Source organism: Falco biarmicus, chromosome 8 (genome assembly GCF_023638135.1).
Source record: "Falco biarmicus isolate bFalBia1 chromosome 8, bFalBia1.pri, whole genome shotgun sequence".
Lineage (NCBI taxonomy): Eukaryota > Metazoa > Chordata > Aves > Falconiformes > Falconidae > Falco > Falco biarmicus.
The window spans coordinates 31,448,878-31,470,061 of record NC_079295.1 but is presented as its reverse complement, the minus strand read 5'-3'; the positions used below and the strand labels follow the sequence as shown (position 1 = coordinate 31,470,061).

The 21,184-nt window shown below is 41.9% G+C and overlaps 1 protein-coding gene across 3 annotated transcripts in view; it reads left to right on the top strand.

Annotated features, from left to right (window-relative positions):
• Positions 1–20,618, top strand: part of HSPBAP1 (HSPB1 associated protein 1) — a 38,094-nt gene extending 17,476 nt beyond the window's left edge. For 2 of the 3 annotated variants that reach the window (XM_056348039.1, XM_056348036.1), the window contains 6 exons: positions 1,107–1,291; positions 5,454–5,590; positions 8,732–8,903; positions 16,593–16,676; positions 19,679–19,789; positions 19,999–20,618. In XM_056348039.1, coding sequence (XP_056204014.1) covers positions 1,107–1,291; positions 5,454–5,590; positions 8,732–8,903; positions 16,593–16,676; positions 19,679–19,789; positions 19,999–20,556 — 1,247 coding nt within the window. In that variant the 3' untranslated portion in view covers positions 20,557–20,618. The remainder of the gene's footprint in view (positions 1–1,106; positions 1,292–5,453; positions 5,591–8,731; positions 8,904–16,592; positions 16,677–19,678; positions 19,790–19,998) is intronic. The other variant, XM_056348038.1, reaches the window with a different exon arrangement.
• Positions 20,619–21,184: the final 566 nt, after the last annotated feature.

Here is a 21,184-nt window from a genome sequence, read left to right as displayed (position 1 = left end):
GATCATGAGGGGAAGGAAAACCACTACCTAGGCTTCTACAATGGAAAATGGCAAAATGATAGTGATAAAGGTTTGTAAAAGCTCTGCTCCCGCCCAAAGGGAGTAAGAACAAATGTGTGAGACTCTATGGGAATTGCTGTGATAACAGAACAGGAGTGGTAAAGGACGAAGAGCTGCTGCTACACACCAGCGAAAGGATCCCATTTCTGAGCAGCTCCGTGCAAGTTACACAAGGTTAAATTGCAGCTCTGTCATTGTCAGTCATGCAGGCTGCAGTCATTTTTCCCCAGTAGTAGTTATAGTAATATCTTTTTTTTTTTTGACATTGGACAAGTCTCTTTGAAGTTGGCACAATTAGTGTCTGTGGGAAATGAAGATCTCTGATAAACCACAATTAAAGTATGCTGTGATGAGGGTTATCTTGCAGGCCTTCCAGGTGACCTGACCTTGAGCTGAAAGGCTGTATCAGTCAGCCTGACCAAAGCACGACGGGAGCAAAACACCGCTGGTAAATACCTTTTATGCCTGCCAAGGAACATCGCAATATGCTTTTGTCGGTCTCAAATGAAAAATAAGGACACACAGCATTTCAGATGGATCATTGGCATGCAGGTGGCTCCATAATTCCCTTTCTACGCATTACCGTGCCGATTTGGTTATTGCTTTAGGGCAGGGGAAAGGTGAACGTGTCCATCTTCATAAATCCACAGAGGCAAAGCAAAGGGTACACAAACACTTGTGTGCATATTTGCAGTTCACACTTAAGAAGGGAGATGAGGCAAAGGACAGGCTCTCAGTTTAGAGAACTCGGGCTTATTATTGAGTTACTGTGCTGAAGGATGCCTTGCACGTGAAGAGCAGTAACTGTTGGTGTGCTTTTACTTCAGAAAGTTGAAGGTAACAGCCATTTACTTAAACCTTAATGAAAAAACAATTGTCTCAAATTTTGATCATGAGTTAGGTGATGAGAACCATTTAATTGACTAGAGTCAAGCCACCTAGTCCCACTTCGTATCTTGTGTTGCATTTAACCAGAGCTGAGAAGGAAACTACTGGTTCTGTGTTCAGTGCTTACATAATATTTGGCTTTTCTTTTGTTTCTCTAGTTCCTCAATTTGAAACCAGGTGTAACTACGTGAAGGCGACACTTGAAGAGTTTTTGGCTTGGAGTTGTGGGCAGCCTTCTTCTCTCTCTGGACCATTCAGTTGTTACGAGTACTCCAAATACTGGGCTTATGCTGACTACAAATACATCGCCAGGATATTTGAACACAAGCCAGAATTTTTCCAGGTAAAGCATTAATATTATTTCTTCCTAATTTAACCATTGCACATTATCTAATGTAACTTCTGAAACCTCTGCTGCTATCCTCTGTCTGCTCCTTTGGCCATTTATTTTTAAATTTTGAAATAAAAACTATTGGTTCTCAGGCTAACGGGGAACTAGTACCAAATGACAGCCATCTAAAATTCTGGGTCTCCTTGTATGCTTAGAAACAACACCACAAGTGACAGAAACAACTACCAGATTGGCAGCACTCCCTTTCCCATTTAGCCCAGCATTGCTCTGTGACTGGGCAGGCTTGGGGAGCACCAAGTCAGTCATTCATGTGACCTCTGCAGCTGAACACCTTCCCTGCACCTCTGCTGGAACTGTGCACGTGAGGTGGGAATGGAGTGTGGAGGTGACAGGCAGCTGGCAGGCCTGGCATGCTGCAAACCTGAGACCCTGCTGCTGCCCCAGATCCACATTGTACCCAAGTGGTACCTAAATTAAGAGTTCCACTCAACAGAGAGGATTTGCTGGCATGTCACTTGTCACGACAAGGCTGTAACATGGTTTCACTGCGTGTCTACCTTGTGGCTCATTTTCTCAAGTAGCACAGTTCCTTCCCTTGATATCTTTAACGGTTTGCAAGGAGGAGTGATTCTGAGTCTGTGGGATTATTACACCTTGATTGTCTGTGAAGGCAGTAAAATACATGAAGTAACGTGTCCACTGAAGTACATAATCTATGGTTATTTCATACATACATAATCTATGGTTATTTCCAAATGCAGGTATTAGGACACCTACCTTGGATATTTTCTTTTACTTTCTCCACATCTGTCTGCTATTTCAATGTATTGGTTCATCTACATTCCCGATACTTGCAGGTTGTAAGAGGGCAAAATTAAGGATAGCTATGCAAAAGGTGCATTTTTTCAAAAGATATAAAGAATAGTAAATGAAGCCTTACTCATTTCTATACTTTCAAATCTGAAGATGGAATGATAATTTGTTGCAAACGCTTTATCCCTGGGATGACAGAGAGTATGAACTAATAAGCCCCCTCAAATTAATTATTTCCTCAGAAAGCACTTCCCATGCTCATTATATGTATTTTATTCTTTTATACCAGTAATATTAGTATTTTTCAGTGCTCACTCTTCTTACAGACCATCTCCTGTCCTGTTCTGTGGGTTGGAATGTGAGGTTTGGGCAGAGACACTATCTTACCTTTCTTTTTTCTCCCTTCCTAAGCACACTGAAACACAGCCAGGTTCACATGAACTTGGGCTGCACAACTGCTATACTGGGCCATGTTTTTTGAACTAAGTTGGGAGCTCCAGAGATGTTACAGGCTTCCCCAGATCTTGGAGTGACTTCCTCTGTCTGTGGTCCTGCCTTGGTCTTCCTCTCTTTCTGCCTTGACAAACCGCATTTTCCTGTGTTTTATGGCACAAGATAATAGCAGCTCAGAAGACCTGAACAGCCTGCTGTTTCATTCGGTCAGTAAAAACACACTTCAAGGAAACAGCCTTTTTGCTACCTCCTCTCCTCCTTGCCCCAACTCGAGAGTGAAATGGAGGTGCCAGGAGTTCCATTTCTGTGCAGGTGTCATGCCACAACCTCATCACCTGACCTATAACAAGCAGCAGATTGTACTGCAGTTTTAGAATAGACACATGTAATGGTTATGCCATGGATTTTTTTTTTTTAAAGCAGAATCTGGGAAGGAAAAAATTGATGGTGTTATGCAAGCAAATATGGTGTATGTCATCTGCCAGTTTCACAGGCATGGGAGTGAAATGCATCCATCAGTTCCAAAATCATATGGCTTTTGAAATACTGCTATACAATTTATACCAGCCAAAAGAGTTCTTTGTAGAAATTCTCTTCCATTCTTGTGTGAATTTGATGATAACCCCTTTTTTTCTTTTTAGATTTTATTTAGATTTACGTAAGGTAATTTGAAGGGGAAAAGAAGGCCAACTGCACTGTAATTTATAGTGATTAATAGGGCCATTTAGAAGTTGTTTGAAATTTAGATTGCACTGTTTATCATTTACAGTTGTGTGGGCTAAGGTAATGATTCCATTAGTCTAATCTATGAGCAGTATCTAGCATCTTAAATTTTTTGTTCAGTTGATATTTCATTACAGAATTTGAGATATAAATCAGAAGCAAGATACATGCGTGAAGTTTAAATAGAAATGAGACCTTTTAAAGTGACATACGGGTACAGATTAACTTCATTATAAGCAGCAAATGAAATAAATATAATTCACAAGTAATGTGCCATCTGTTATGGTTGGAACACCTTTTAGTGCATTTCTTCTTACTGTGGCTTTTTATTGTAGAAAAGGAACCCACTGTGACAAGATTTCGGTAATCCTACCAGTTCCTTTTCAGTTCGTTGGTTAAAAACCATTTTACCCATAATCGCTTCAACTATTTACTACAGCTGCAGCATTTTCAAAAAGTTCTTTTAAATCTAATATTGATTATGTGTGCTTTCTTTGCACTTAAATTGTAACAAAATACAAAAACTATTTAGGTGTGAGATTAAAGTGTAGAGATGGTGTTACGCTTAACTTTATCACTGAAATAGTTGTATTGGATTTTAAATTTTATGGCTGCTGAAATCTATAGGAGCAACTTTTTCTTTTTGATTTTTTGCTGCCTTTGACAAATGTTTATATTAAACTTCTACATTTTTTTCAAATTATATCTTTCAAATCAATAACTCTGAAATTCAAAATCTTTAGCAACACCTAATTTTTGGGAAGGCTATCACTCATTTTGAGGGTTTCCTGATACAGACTCATGGTGAAGTCATCCTTATAATAATGCCTAGCTGTACTTTTCCTCATCCATAGATCTTAAAAAAAGATTGTCGTCCACTTGTCTGCGAGCAGCTAGCTTACATACTTAAATTAGGAGGCTAGACTCCTATTTTCTCTTTATAGACAGTGGAAAAAGAGAGGCTTTTCCAAGGTGTGATTGAGAGTGCTTTGACAAGAGCAGGAGCCAAGCTTAAATTAGTTCCTAAAGTTGGGTGATGTGAATGACCCCAAAGTGCTTTACTGAAGCAGAACAAATACTGTTATTTTCCTTTTCAAGATGGGAAAAACAAAGCTCAGAGATGAAGTGATTTGCCCGAGACCATCAGGAAGCCAGGAATTGCATGTCTGTTTCCTAAAGCTCAGTCTGGGGCTGCAGCCAAAAGGCACCAGAGTCTCTGGCCAGTATACTTCAAGTGCTTTCCAATAAACAAATGATCAGGCCCTGCAGGTGGCAGGGTAAGCTATAGAAACATAGGAAAGCTTTATCCAAGCTATACAGAGCCATCTTGAAAAACCCTCCAACGATCTGAAAAATATGTGACTGTGACTGTGCCTCGTTCCAGCTGTCATACCCAAGAGATTGCTTGTGGGAGGATTAATGGACTGGAAAGCTCCAGGATCATGTTCATAACACATGCATACCTGTTCTGCCCTTCCTCACCATGTAATCAAGTTGTTTTAAGTTCACTGCCTGTGCAGTTGCAAAGGCAGAAGAAGAATGTGTCAATAAAATAATAAGAAGCTTAAAAAACCCAAGCGTACCACTGGGTCAGAGAGGGCTAAAGTCGGCATTTCCAGAATACATGGAGAAAGCTGAGGCAGGAGCAAAGAGAGAGCAAATATGCCACATGGATTATCAAATTGGTTTGAAAAGGGAATAGGGATTTTTCCTTCCTTCCTTTCATTCTTTTTTTAAATGCCATATATCAGAATTTTTCTAGAAGCAGTGCTGAGCTTGGGTGGATGGGTAAGCATGGAGAAAGGAAAACAAAAGTGAAATGAGGGAAAAGGCGCCATATGTGGTCACAAGCAGTTGGGCAGTCCTTCTGTAGAGCAAACGGGTACCTTGAGTTATGTGAAAGACTGGGGTGAGAACTGGAGACAGATCTGGGAGGCTGTGTAGTCAGACGGAGACAGAAGAAAGCAGAAGAAATGCTATGAGAGAGGAGAATTTTGGAGGAAGGGGCACAGGCCATGCATGCAGGAACCCCATGAAGGAGCAGCAGCAGCAGTGGATAAAGAGCGACTGAGCAGTGGAGGGAGAAGACAAGAGACTCAGAGAACTGAGAGTAAGATGTGGATCAGTTCAACAGCTAACATAAATAACCTTCTCCTTGCTGTAGGATATAAGGTGGTCTGACTTTGGTTTCCCTGGAAGAAGTGGAAAAGAGAGCACACTGTGGATTGGTTCTGAAGGAGCAAACACCCCCTGCCATTTGGACTCCTACGGCTGCAACTTAGTGTTGCAAGTACAGGGAAGGTAACAGCTGCATATACATACAACAAATACAGGGGAAAGTTATACTGGGCTATAACATTAGTTTTGGACTCTTGAGTGTTAATTCTAGATCCTGATTATTTTAGTTTTCTTGAAGAGCATCAAAACTGTTCTATAGGAAATGGCAGAACTTCAGGGGGTTGGAGTTTGACTGGGTCATGGACGTAACGCAATTTTATTTTCTTCTGTTTGAGAAAGATGTGGCCCAATAAGAAACATTTTAATCTTCCTAGTACTTATGAATTCAGGAATTTGGAATTAGGAGATAAAGAGTTAAAAATAAAAAGCCCAGAAACAAAATAGAAATAAACTACTTTAGACTTTTACAGTATTCTCTGTGCAAGAGCCTCTAATAGCCTGCTAGAATTAATTTAAAGGGGAACGTCAGGATGAGGGCAGCCAGCTGTGAGCAAAGTTGAAAGGGACATTTGAGGCTCCAAACTAATTTGGGAGCATGTGGCTTTGTTGCTATACCTTTCTGCCTGTTTACATGCTTTCTTTTTTTTCTTTATCCCCATTTTTTTTTCTCCTTTCCTTGCATATTGGCCTCAGGGTTTTTTTATTATCTATTATTGCTAGAGTAATGCTAGAGTAGCAAAACAAGTTGCATGCATTTTTTAGGTTTGAAAGTATACAGTAGAAGGAGAAATTTGCTGGTGGGGGTTTAATGTGATTAATTACTCTGACATTTTATAGAACAGCAAAATTGTGGTGGTCTTGTGATTAAGGTGGAGGATTGAAAGTCAGGCATGCTGGCTTCTCTCTATGCTGGGCAGTGCCACAAGTTGACTGGCTTTAAGGCCCAATAAGACAAATGAATTTCTCATCACCTTATCTGTAAGAAGGGTAACTGTTTAGCTCTCAGGCTGGTTTTCATTCATGTTTGTAAACAGCCTTGAGATCCTTGGGTGAAAATGCAGCAGAGGCTCTGGAGGCTGCCCTCAGCACTGCGCTTTGCTGCAGCCAGTTCTGTAGCGTTCAGATCACATCAGTAAGCATTATGTGTTGAAGTCCAGACAGTTAAGTGTATTTAGGAGCCAGAAATCTCATTGAGAACCATGAGACATACATGCCTAAATATCTTCTAAGGATCCACCTAAATGCTGGGTGTACTAAGTAAGTACAGTAATCTAGCAGACCTGATACCTGCCCTGTCTCTTTGATGTCTACCTTCAGATACTGAACTCGAGCGTTCCAGCATCACATAGCAATTTTGCCTGCCTTCCCAAGACACTTCCTCCCCCTCTGGTAGAACAAAATCCTTATTCATCTCAGGGAAAGAAGAAGCCTAAAGCCTTTGCATGGCCTGAAAAGACAAAGTTGTTTTCCCTCTTCAGAGTAAAACCTATAAATAGATTGCAAACTTCCACAAGCTTGTGAATCCTGGGCTTCTTCAGAGCAGAAAGATTCCCTTCTGAGACTCACAAACAAGACAGGCTTTGTAACAGAGTATAAGCTTATGCTAAACTTAAATAGATTTGCCTTTGCAGGAAACCCAGGGATGACTCCTTAGCCCTTTGTTGCTATCTTGAATTTCCTTCTTGCATCCCTCGGGCTTCTTAATTTTTTGCTTCATGATACTGCTTTGTCATGAGCCTGCAGGATTAACCCATGAGCCTCCTAACCTAGGTATTCTCTGCCCCTTCAGAGGATCTATCTTGGAGGGCAAAATAAAGCTGCAATAGGGCCTGAGTTTCAGGAGAACTGTTTTTGTGCTTGCATCCAGCAGTAGTTTTGGTAATTACCAAGAAATGTCATTGGCCTATGGCACTTCCATCTGTGCCAATCTCTGCAGTTCTGGCTATCCTGCTGTTCCTGTCTTTTCTGGTTTTGTGCCATTTGGTTGCTTTTCTCCCATTTTCAGACCTGTGACTTAGAACTGACAACCAGAAGCAGTAGGCAAAAAGCAAGCAGTGAGTACCAAGGAAAGAGACAAAAAAAAAAAATCTCGCTAGAGTCTGAAACAACGAGGACAGCTGCACAGATTGTCCAGCTGTGCTGTAAAGTACTGCCTTTACTTTTCCATTGCTTAGTGCATGGGTCACTGTTGTACTGATTGGCACCTCTTCAACGTAATACATTTTCTCCTTTTGTATTCCTTTCTGGTTATTTCCATCACCTGAAGTACTGCCATATAAAACTCCTATTTCTAAGTGTCATATGCACCTACTAAGATATTTCATTTATAGTACCCATAAAACTGGCACCACCGGTTCTAGCACATTCTGTTTTTTTCTCTTTGATCTGGTCTATGTAAGTGAAATAGAGACCTTAGCTCTCGAGGGTGAGGTCCATGTCTCAGCTCTGCTTGGCCCTGCACTGCAGTGTGTTGACCTTTGGGCACATAGAGAGCAACCTAGAACAGGAGTGCTCTCATGAGCAGAACAACCCTGTCCTGTTCCATTTGGGCATTTAGTCATATCAGTAAGTTCCTAAACCCAGTGGCCCACTCAAGGCACATTTTCATAATGTCGTACGGATAACACAAAAAATACAGGTGTTTCAGGATGTTTAATGTCTATGGATGCCTCTGGTTTTTATTTATGCCATCTTTGGCATAGGAGCATCAAGAGTTTTACTAAAAATGAGGGGTTCGTGACACGGCCAAGTAAGTACTGCAGGTAATGATAGGAAACAGAACATCACATCCGTAGCACTTTACTGTCGCCATCCTAAACATACGATGCCCTCCTTTTAAAACAAGCATGGGTGCAGTAGCTATTCATTCAGTGAACTAAATTATGTTGTCTCTAACAAAACTATTTCCTCTGGTTTATAGAGCAATTTTTAATGCTCCGAGCATCTGTAAATGCTGCATGTTGTTCTGTAAAAGGGAAGAAGGGGAAACCAGATGGGAGAGCTTTTTTAAAAAAAAATATTTTATCTGCCTTTTAAAAATAATTGGTGAGAAGCTGTAAATCTTTTCAGTTAAAAAATTAAAAAGTGGAATATTTTAAAAACACTTTTAGGAGACAGCCTGTAAGCACTGCTTGTGTTCTCACTGCATAGGAGATTCACACAGCGAGGCAGATTTATGTTTTATTGAAAACCTTGCTATTGCCTTTAGTTCTTTGCTGTAACTGACATGTACTGAATACATTTTTATCTTCTCTCTATTTTCAGGAAGAGATGGCACCTCTTCCCACCTGGTGACACCAGTTTCCTTTATCCCACCAGGATCCCTTATGAGGAATCCAGCGTATTCAGTAAAGTCAACGTTGCCAACCCTGATCTGAAACGCTTTCCCGAGTTTAGGAACACAACAGCCCACATCGTTACACTCAGTCCGGGACAGGTACCATTCACATACAAGCTTTACATTGCTTTAAAGATTCTAGTAAATTATTTAACTGGGTAATTAAGGGCTAGGAAATCTTAACAGATTGACTGTGGAACTTCCCTCTCCCAACACTCTGCGCTCAGGCTTGATACATTTCTCTCAGCATGGGAACCTTCTTTGCTCACAGTTATTTTACTAGCCTGTTCTGTACAAAAATGCAAACATTTGGAGAGTTAGTTCAGTTGGCTTCCCAATTCCATCACAGTTCTTGCAGTCACCTCCAATTTGCCGGCTTTAAAACTTCCTGAACAGTACTCCAACCTGTCTACTTTGAAACCAGCATGTTCCAGGAAATGTGTGTGATTAATGAGCATGTAGAGCCAGCAAAGGAACTCATATTTTGATAGTGAATGACCTTCACCAGGGAACATTGGCACAACTTGTTGCTTTAAGTATTGTAATGATGATACTTGCATTTAGAGTGCATACCATCCAGAGGTTTCATGGTGCTTTACAAGGATGTGAGGATATTATTAACCCTGTTTTACTGAGAAAGTTCAGTTTTGAGAGCCTGGCTTACAGTCACGCAGGTAGTCAGCAGTAGTATGAGAGCAGGGCGCAGGACTCTTAATTCCTAGTTTCCTGCCATAAGTAGTGTCCTTCTTTATTTAAATAACATGCTCTGTATTTGGAGTCTGAATTACCTTTTTCGTTTGTTCAGCAGCACATGTCCTTGTAACACACCCCTGCATATCTCAAGGTGTCAGGCCTTTCCAAAGGAATTTTGCAGTGTTCATTGTTCCGACCACTTCAGACACCGGAGTTGCCGCTTCTAGAGCCTTTTCACCATTCTCCTACCAGATGTTGTCACCTCTTTTGACCTGCCAGCTCAGCGACTTGCACAAGTGTCCCCTTTCCCTTAGCTCACAAACCCAGCTGCCTCCAACAATTTATAGAATGGATTTTTGCTAATCCAGCTAATTTTGAGAAGGGAGAGTGAGAAGTGCTCCTGTGAACAGGTGAGATGGCAGAATGGAGCAGGGTAGTAGTTACCAACAAGAGGATGGTGTCTGTCAATGGGAAGAGCATGCTCTTCTGCCGGTACAGTTGCAGATGGGTAATCATGATCAACCTTCACTGTTTGCACTATATTAGCTCCTAGTCATACTCCTAAAGCAAATTATTACTTTCACATTCTGCACTTTGTGAAGTTGCAGTGTTCAATAATTTAAAGCACAAAGAACAAATTTTTACTTTTGATAAAAATGCCACATCCATTCAGCACTGCATTATCCACGATCCCTAACACTATATAATTTATATCTCTTCGGAATGTTCAGTTGTGGTAGTGAACCTTTAATATGATCTTAATTTTAATTAGGCTTAAAGCAATTACAAATTAATCTTGCTAGGAATAAAGATCTTGAGCCAGCTCAGTAGTACCGAGTTGTCTGCATTGCCCTGAAGGAGGTACCATTTGGATTTCTGGAGGCAAAGTCATGTAGAGGCAATGATGGAGCAGTGAGGTATTGCCTTCATCCATTTTATCCACGTCTTTTGGGTGGTGCTTTCCAGCACCTCATCCAGAAGCTTATGGGGCAGGTGGCTGGGGACTGCTGCTGTTTGATGGAGAGGAAAGGAATGACCTAGAAGAACTCCTTTGTTAACAAGGTAGAAGATCCCTAAATAACAATTTTGATAGGTGCTTAGCAGTGGTTTTCGGGTAGAGTACATACGTTTACTGCAGGATTTGCAGCCAGCTGTTTTTTGTGGTAGCACATAGCATCTCCACTTTTTCCCAGAGGGTACGCAGAACATTTTGGATTAGATGTTGTAACAACAAAGGGTTGAAAAATAAAGACAAAGGTGTTCTTAGGTATTCAGGAGAGGAACTGCATGTAGGGTGACTGCAGCTTTGAGTATCAAAAACTTAATGTGTCTAATGCCACCTTCTGGTCGTTGTTTGCTACAAGCCATTTTTCTGCACCCATTCAAGGCTTTGAAGCAGAATTCCTCCACGTAACATTGTCCCAATGCACAGTGCATACTTCAGTTGCATCCTTTGTGCTCTTTCACTGTACTGTTCAGAGGTGAATCTCTGTTACGAATTTTGGTAGCTGGCCGAGACTTTAGGTTTTATAAGGTTTCATCCTGTACTTGACCAGTGGCTGTTGGCTGCATTTCCACAGAGGTCTTAATGCAACTTCCAGTTATACATTAGTGATCTGTCCTCGACACAGATTATGATAACATTTAGATATCTAGCTTATTTAAATAAGCAGCTGAGTTTTCAAGGGTGTGCAGAAGTAGATGACTATATCCACAAAGTTAGAAGCTCAAGTTGTGTCACACAAATGTAGGGGCTCCTTATAAATATTTGGACCTGGTTACCTGTGTGGTGGTTGCAAGGCTGAGTGGTAAGTATGGTGCAGGAGGTTGACTGCTGGTGGATTTGTATTCACTGAACTAGTGAGTTTTCACCAAAAGCATTGGTATTTTGTTTTGTTTGTTCAACAACTCTGCAGTATTTCTAGTAACACCTTCATTGTTTTCACAAATATACTGCTTAACAGACCACGAATGGGGCAAAACATGTCTGTTCTAACGTCTTCCACCCTACACTCAGGGACAAGTGTTAAAAGAGTTAGGGCAGAATCTGCCACCCTCAGCTTAAAGCCCATCCAGGACAGATGTCCTGTCTGCCATCAGTGGGAAGAACCTGGCACCTCTACAAGGCAATTCATCCTCCCTGCCTTACACAATTACAATTCTGCCGGAACATTCATCCCATCATGTCCTTCCAGCACAGGCTATAAAAGGAGCCTACGCACATAGATGCTTAACTTTTTTGATGATTAAAAGTAGGAGAGATGAATACCACCTGAAAAGGCTACAAAATACTGAGGTGCTATACCAATATAAAATCATTGATCATGCTTTCCTCTGCCCCACTTCCTACCAGCTTCTTGCCTGATTCCTGCTCACTAATGTAATTGCTCTTGATCAATCTTCCTCTTAATCCATACCCATATAACTAGACAACGGTAAACACTAGACTAGACTAGAAAGCACATCTCAGCTTGTCTGAAGGTGGGCACATAAGGCTCCGCATGGAGAGCAAGCACCTTGTGCACGGGGCTCCCATGAGCAGTGCCATTCCCTCTCGTGCCACCCCAGACAGGAATGGTACTGGACACCAGGACCCATGCTGTTACAGGCAGGGCTCGGCTGCCCTGCTGCGGGCTGTCCTGATTCCTGGCATTGTATCCCAGTTGCAGCCTGGAGCCAGAGGAGGTGCAGTGCAGCTCCAGAAACCAGAGATGCAAGGAAAACCTAACTGAGCTAAGCTTAAAGGCACATCGTGTCTGAGAAGGATGCTCCCTTCCAGCCTTGAAAAGCACTGTCACAGCATAGGAAAAAATGATTTTTTTAAAAAAAAATCAACATTACTGCTTGCTGTCTCTCACCGTGGTCTGCTGTTCCGAAGCTCTCCTCCCCTGCTTTTGCTTGCCTGCTTTCTGAAAGTCTAAAGAAACACATCTCAAACTCAGTGTGTGCCCACAGCTACAGTTATTTCTGAGTTCCTGCGAACAGCTGCAAGGTTTTCCCTTTCCGTGCTCTTGCTAGCAGTATCTAATGCACAGTGGGATCCTGCTTGGCAGCCAGAGCTCTCAACAGCACAGGCAGAGCTCTGACTTCTAACCCAACCCTGAGCAAGCAGAAATCGTCATGAGGTCAGGGAGGGGTTTCCTTGTGTGCCACCTTTAAAGAAAAGGGGTGAGAACTTCAGACTGGGCTTAAAGTGGGGAACAGCAAAACAGTCTGAATAACCAAGAAAAATGTAATTGATACCAAAACCCAGTGTTGTAGTCAAGTCAGAAAATAGAGTAATTCCAACTTTTTAAAAAGCAATTAAATATTCCAGCTCAAAGTATACAAAACACTTTTTAAAAAGGGTTCCAGTGAAAAACTGCTTTTGTTTTTGAGAAGAGTTTTAAGTGATTTTGGTAAAGCAGAATTCAGAGTTGTCCACAGCATTATGCATAGCAGATCGTTGATAATTCTGGTTTGGGGAAGGGGGGAAGGAAGGAAGGTCTTTCATGAGGTAGACTACAGAGCTGGCCCCAAGTCACCCCATAGAGAAGGCAGACAGCCCAGCTCAACCTCTAGACACCAGAGCTATCATCTCCATCACAGAAGAGGCAGAAAAGTCCAGGAGCTGCATTTGTACTAGGATTGGTGATGAAAACACCACTCAGCCTGCAACATACATGGAGAACTCCTTGTGTGCCCCAAACCAAAAGTGAAAGCTGCCAGTTCCTAACTCTACTTTTCCACCTCATCCCTGAGCTTCCCTCAGTCCCTCGCCAGGGTCCGTATGGACACAGCATGGTAACAGCCCCCTTCCCTTCCTGTTCACAGCGCTTTCCCCCCGGGCTGTGCCCGTGTTTGACATCAGTGGCCCTTGGCACTCGTGTTTCAGCAGGTGGGAAGACACCAGCTCAGGAGGGATGGGGGAGGCAGGGTAAGCAGCACCTTCCTAGCACCAGGCAGGCACCAGCTGGGATGGGGCATAGGCTGGGGTGGCAGCACCCTCACAGTCCTCACATGGTACTCCCATAGAGCTGTCTATGCTTTTATTTAAATTTATTTTTCATTGCCAGGGTTGCAAGCAGCTCAGGGATTTGCTTGGATCCCCCCATAGCTCCCCCTCTTTTTCTTCCCATCACACTGTCATGCTTTGGTCGTTCCTTTTCTTGTGCATTTACCCAAATATCTTTTTCTAATGGGCAGGAATTTCTTGGTATAATATTTCACTTCAGGGTATGCTGCCTTTTTGAAGCGATTCCACCTTTGCCCTACCTTTGCACTGTATCGAGTTAATCACGTCCGTTGAGAATTTAAACCTTTTCTGTTCTCTGTGCTGTACAAGTCTTCAGCATTGCTCCACTTGGTCTCCCAACTGTTCTCTTTGTTTCTTTCCTCCTGTTACAGACCAGAACTTCATTTTATCTTTTCTGGGATTTCCGTCCTACTTTGACTTCATCTGCTATATTTGCCTATCACTAGCCGAAGTATTAAAATTATCTCATTGCTTGTTGTTTAGATCAGTATCTTCCCGGCCCACAAAGCTAGGTACATGCTGTAGAAAGCAGGATAACACAACATTATCTCTTAGCTTGGAATAGTTCCTTAGGTTTGCACTTCACATTTTTCCTGTAAAAAGTTTGCTGCATTTTTGTGTCTGTGTGTTATTACCCTGTGGTTTACTTTCACATTTCCTATTGAAATGGAGTTTCAAATGTAGCTGACTCTGCATCCCATATTCATAAACATATGGAAGTCTGCTTTGTTTTATCGTGGAATGGATGGCGGAGTGCGTTTGTTTTGGTTTTGTTATGGGGATTTCTTTGCTTCTAGTTACCAAACCTAGAAGAATACTAGTTTATAAAGGTGGAAGAATCCTATCCCTCTCTTTGCTGGATTTTATTTATTTATTTTTTTTTTTGGTCTTCTGTTAGTTTTGCTGCTCCCTTCCCAGCTGTATTTTTTGGTTTTAATTACTTTTTTCAATTTCTTCATCTTCCTTAAAGTTTTAGTCCCTTTGCTTTTTGATAATTTCAATTTTCTTGCTGCTATAAATCCTTATTTTAAAAAGCATAAGCTTCCCCAAACATGAGAGGGGCAGCAAGTGTCTTTATGGTACCCGTTTTGCCTCTTTGAGTCACAGCTCTGTAGCTCCTTTATAAATTGCATCAGCAAACAGTGCCAGCTCTGAAGTACACAGCTTTGCAGTTATTACCCTCAACCTGCTGGCAAGTAAAATCTGATTAGTATCTCCAAAGACCAAGTTCCTCTGGTTTGATTTGAAAAGACTGGACTAGTTAAGGGGGGGGGGGGAGGGATTGTATTTTCCTCCTGGCTACACCTCCTCTTTCCAAAACAATTCTGTCTCTGCTTTGCATGTGAGTCATGTTGAGCCAGAACGTGCCATTCCTAATTTCCACCTTGGTTTTCCAGGCAGCCCCTCTTACTGAAACATTTAAACACTTTAATTTGCCTCTTTGCTTTTTTGCCCTTGCTACATAGTCCCTCGGCACCATACTCCAATTCCCTAGAGTCTTCATCCACCTCTACAGCGCATCGCCTGTGCAAGTCTCACAGACAGGACCCCATGAAACGGCTTCTTACTCCAGAAGCTACGTCACCTTCTGCTGTATAACAAAGTTTTTCAGGCTTCATCATTATACCCTGTCATTTGGAGGGCACCCAGATTCTTTAACAGAGTTCAGCGGAAGATCCGCTATAGAGCAGAGGAGCGTTTGGCTTTTTTTGTGTGTTTCTGCAGTCAATCAAATGTGGGCAAATACTTGCTAACAGACAAATCTATTGCAGCTGATGCAACTGCAATTTTCATTTCAAGCCTAGGTTTCTGTGATAAAAGCACCATTCAGTGTAGAAAATACGTTTTGGCTTCAGTCTGTGTAGGTTTCATACACTTTTAGATGCCAGGAGTAACTAATTGGTGATATTTTTTAAATAACGGCCCTCCACAGACTCACTTCTTTCTCTGTTTTGTATGCTGTGCTGGATTAAAGTACAATTTCCAAATGTTTTTGACCTTTAGAGAGCCAATGCTTTTTTTGTTTGACTTAAATTGAAACCTGTGGAGAACATTTTGTCCTCTGGCCCAAAAATGACTCTGCTCTGTCCTGTAAGTGTTTGCAGGACTAGGGCCACCGTCACTGTTTCCTACACAGACATTTTCTCATTAGCCGTGTTTTGATATAACACAGCACAGGGCTCTCTAGGTAGCAGAACATTCTTTTAAGTAATTTGTGTCTACCAAGAAAAAGAATTGCCTGCAATTCAGGTACAGATCATTGCTTCACTTTCCCCATTTTGAGGTTTATATTTTTATCTGACTCTGACCATTTTTATTCCTTGTCAAAACCCATCTTTTATGCTTTTCTCGATAGCTCTATGTTAATCTAATGTTCAGTAATCTGTAAAGCTTGTCCTATATCATCAAAATAACATTAATGTCTTTGTACCGTAAAAGCCATGGGTTAGAATCAATTTTATGCCACAGCTATCATCCTGATACAGTTGTAAAGCTCTTGATCTAAACTAGATTGTCATGATTTCTGAGACACCTCCTTTTAAAAGCCTGTCTACTGAAAGTGACAAGTTTAATACTGGTGATTATTTACCAGAATTAAAGCTACATATTGTTAATCACCTAGATGAGCGTTAGGATACCTGCTTTTTGGGGAAGCCAGCTGGCAGTCCACTGGGGAGCCCGCTCATCTGGAGAGTCTACAGAGGAATTCTTGCCCGTCTGAGACTTTCTCTAAAGCCCTGCTTTACTGCCCCACCAGCTGCACTTTGTACAGCCAGACCTTGCTTACCCAGGGCAGTTATAAGGTTACAGTCGTGCTTCACATGAGAAGGAACTGGGTCGAGAGGTAATTCTGGATCGTGTCCACTTCTCACTTGATAGTATTGATAAAATGGGAGGAGAGAGTGGGCGTTTTAAGTCTTGAGAAAAAGCTCTTTAGAAGAAAGAAATTAAGATCACTTCCCACCCTCACCCCTGTTCCTTGTCTTATTCTGCCTCTGCATCCCACATCACCTTAATCAAAACACCTTATCTTTCTGCAGGCTTCTGTTAGCACTCTAATGCGATGTCTCCAATTCCAGGTCCTGCTCGTTCCAAGGCACTGGTGGCACTATGTGGAATCCATTGATCCCGTCACAGTCAGCATAAACTCTTGGATTGAACTGGTATTTCCCTTTTTGTGTCACGGTGATGTAGCATTTCCACATCTGCATGGACTTTTGTCCCTCACCTGCCAGGTTCAGCCTTATTGGGTGGGCTGTATTCGGAGGCTGGGGAGGGAAGAGCCCTTATGGATAGTTTTTCCTGAAGAACCTTCCAAGGTTCTGGATCGGAAGCCCCAGTTCAGCATAAATCACATTCAAGTTTACCTTAATCAGGCAAACAATTAAACACAAGCTAAACTTTTCATGTCCAGTTTCTTATGGGCTAACTAGCTTTGTGCTGAGTAGGGGATGGCAAAACAGCAACTTCATCTCAAGCACATGCTTACATGCAAAGCTAAATTAGAGTTTAAATCAGATTAATGTGATAGGAAGGGGGGGCAGAGCATTTTGAATTTGCTTTTCTCTGTGATAGCTTTGATGTGCCTGGAGTTGGATTTTCTCAAGTATTTAATTTCCTTTTCCCCAGGCTTGATTTTTCTTGCTCATGTTAACCAGTTTGTATGGGATGATTCCAGGGATATCACAGAATAGTTTGGGTTGGAAGGGACCTTTAAAGGTCATCTAGTCCAGCCCCCTGCAATGAGCAGGGACATCTTCAACTAGATCATCTCAATGCTCTAGAAGGTTTTCTGATTCAAATTACTTGCTTATTAGTATTACCTAGCTTAATATAAAATAAAGACCCTTTGAAATGGCCTGTGAAAGCTGCCTCACTAAAATACTTACTCTTTTTGTTGTTGGGTTTTTTTAAAAAACCTTTATTAGACTGGAAATCTGCAGGGGGATGAACAGATGTATTCAGCTGCTGTTCAAAGACCGCACAATACATCTCTCATGCTAACATCAAACCAAGCATTTGCAGAGTAGAGGAACTCACTTGGGTGTTTCCCTCATGGAAAAACTTTCCAGATGAGACTATGTATTTAGAAAGGACAGCAGGCCCACAGTCCACACCAAACTTTTAGGTAGCCTTAAGTACAGTCAGGCTGGGTCCAGTGCCAGAAAAAGCCCCAACAATATTGCAGAGCGACCATTTAAACCTGCCTTAAATTTGAGAAGCCTCTGAGGTAATTCAGAGGAACTGGCTGTGTGCCTTGTGCTTGGAAAGACCCTGATGTCAACACACATGCTTGTACCCTAAGCTGTGCCTCACAAATTGTGCCCCGCTGGAGACGCAGGTCAAGGTTGGATGAGTTGGGTTAGGCTAGTAACTCCCAGGTGGCTGGGTGGTCTGTTAGCTACAGCATTTCTAGTTGTCCTTATGCACTGCAAGGAAAAAAAACCAACACTGAGCTAAACTCCATGGCCTTTCTAATCATAAAGGTCTTGCAGAAGTCACCAAGATCCTGTTTGGCGATAGCGAGAGCGGGTAGTTGTGTGGCCTCATAAACAGAGGAGCATTTGCTGGGTCTTGCTAGTGAAGGACACACACATGCCCTCTCCCCAGATAATCAAGAGCTGCCATAAGCAAGTGCAGATGTTGCAGCCCGGGTGAAAGTTTCTTACAGAAATTATCCCTATAGCTGATGATGGCAGCACTGTCAGGTGTTGGGCAATCCATCTATAAAAATAAATTCTGACAACGATGGTAAAAGACAATACTGAGAACATTTCCGTCACCAAATCAAATAGTTTTTGCTTGCAGCTGTTACCAGCTGCTTTCATATTGACAGATGTGAATTGTGCCAACATTTATAGTCCTAGTGAAACCATTAATTATATTGACAAGACTTTAGAGTAGAAGTCTAATTTGTTTTCAGCTGGATGTGAGCTACTCAAAGTATTCCTTGCTGCCTAATGTACTCTCATGCAATCGGTACAACAGACCAGGGTAAATACCAAGAGTGCAACACCTTAAATAATTTCCACATGTAGATACCAAACTCTGTGTTTTGGGGGTTTGTTATAAAAGGCCATTAATAAGCCAAGCATCCAAAGCCACAGAATGCTAAGAGCACTTCCCCCTGCTTCTATCCCAAATTCTGCTCAGGGTTGCAGGATGAATTACTGCTTCAACACTCATACTAGCAAGATGCATCGTTTGCTTGACATGTTCCCCAAAGCCAACATGAGGCAGTTCAGGGCTGTGGCTGACTAGGTTACATCTTTCCTCCAAAACTTGTATGTCTGAGTACCTCAATTAAAGCCAATTTATGCATCCACTCCTAGGCATTTGTCATTGAAGTAACTAAACCACACATCTTGTTTGGAAAGTTTTACTGTCTCCTTCCACATACCTTTCCCCTCCGTATACAAGAAACTCAATTGTGGGAAAGAAAGCTCAAAAAGATCCCGTGAAGTTTTGTTCTGCTGTCCTAAACTAGCTAGTACCCAGCTACCCAAGGGGATGGTGCAGAAAGTGAAAGCTGAAACAAAGAGCCAGTTATTAACTTAGGTTTTAGTTCTGCAGGAGAGCTTTCAGAGGAAACATGGTTTTTCTTCTACTGATATTTAAAACCGCAGCAGTATGGCAGCTGCCGTTGCACGATAAAATATTTCCGGAATTTCCTTAAGACTCACTTTTATGGCTCTGTAGCCCCCAGATAGTTGCTGCCTAGCTGTAACATCCTGTGTGTTTTAAGTACTTGAATTAGACATAATATGTACATATATAAAATTTGCTATGTACTTCTGGGGTCCTTCAAGTCCTAAAGAGCTACATAAATGCATACATTAATTAAATGCTAACATTGCATTGTAATTGCAAGCACCAGATTCAATTAACAGAACACTCATACGGGAAAAGATTATATACACACTGTAGAATCTTATGTTTTGCAAATCCTTATTCAGATGAGTAGTTGCACCAAAGCCTGCGCTGTTACCGATGTGGGGACTGTCAGTAGGAGCATCAAAAGTCTGAAACCTTTCACTGACTTCACATACATGAGTATGGCTTTCAGACTAAGGCCATCCATTTCATTCTTCCGAAGATCTTCCAGCTTTCTGCAGAGACCCAAGTGCTAACCTATCTCCAAACGCTTTCTGTTCCCTTGAGGCAGGATGCAGATCATGAAGCCCGTGTAGAAGAAGCAATAACTCGAATGCTGGTATGTGCCATAAAATCAGCAGAAAATCCAAGTGATGGAGATCTCTGGCTAAATCCCACAGAGGTAAGCCGTCTCTTCCTCCCATTATAGCAGTGATAACAGAGAATTACTGACATTTTGCTTAGCTCCCCCTGAGTCTTTCTGCTGCCTGAGAAAAAGAATTTTAAATTCCTTCCCTTCATGTAGCAGAAGTAATTCATGGAAGATAATCATGCAATGCTGAATTGAAACATATCTCCTTTTAACTGAGTGTATCCTGGGTGTTTTCTTAGATTGAGGCAACATCCCATGAAATCAATCTTCAGTACCTGAATAAAGCAGTGTCTGCATATTTGAAGTGTCAAAAGGAAAGTGTGTCAGAGCACACGTGTTCCAGCAACAGTGGTGCAGAGCAAAGGACAAGTGCCTTATGCAAGAGGAAGAAGAGGGAGGTTGGCTGTGAACCAGAGGGCTGCAGATTACTAGCCCATGAATTTGCCTTTTCAACATTTAAAGCAGAAAAGCTGCAGAAAACACCTTTTGGGCTTCATCTTATTCAGGTTTTACCACAATCTCAAGAAACAAGCTCAATGGGTGCAGTTGCAGTTGAAAGTGATGGTAGACCTCTTCTCCGTGAAAATGAAGGAGGACATTTTGGAAAATTACACTGCACCAGGAAGCAATTGGTAATGAGTAATGACTGTGAAATGCCAGCACGTCAAATGGATTCAGACGGCAGTCCAAATGCCTCGCAAACAGCCCTTTCTACCAACGATTTGCTCGACTGTTTGGTTAATCCACATGTCATCAATTTAGTGGCTCGGCTGCTGTTGGAGAGAACAAAAGTTTAATGCCGGAGTGCTTTTATCATTCCTGAAATAAATCAAATGGCAGCCTTGTTGTGTGTGTTTAAGCTCTGCAATAATTGAGTGTTTCATTTCAAATAATTTTTAGGTACAGACAGACACAGTTAATGGTTAAGTGACAGACTGAAGTTGAGCTGAAAGAAGAGTTAACTGGTTAATGAAGGCTGGGAAGAGAAAGGTGTGTTTAGTCAGAGAGCTCCTCAGTGTTAAGAGCAAACAGAGCATACGCAGTTATACTCCCACCGTGTACGCGGCATCTTTAGTGTTCTACAGCTCTGAGCTGAGAAACAAGGATGGCTTGATGACAGATGATAGGAGGGAGTGCTGGGACATGGTTATGTAGCAGAGGAGGACTAAGAGCAGGAGAAAACTAACTTACTGTAGACTGCAGTCCTTGACCGCAGTTAAATGGTCAATAAGCGAGTGGTTGGGTTGATCACATTAGAGATGTAAGTTCAAATAAACCTAACCTCAGCCAAGAGGCAATGCACTCACTAACACATCTATTTTCTCCCTTCCACAAAATAACTTCAGTTTTGTAACAAAGCTCTGGGATGGAGTGAGACTAAAGCCCTTAGCAAGCAAGAGGCCTTCAGCTGGTTCAGAAACACAT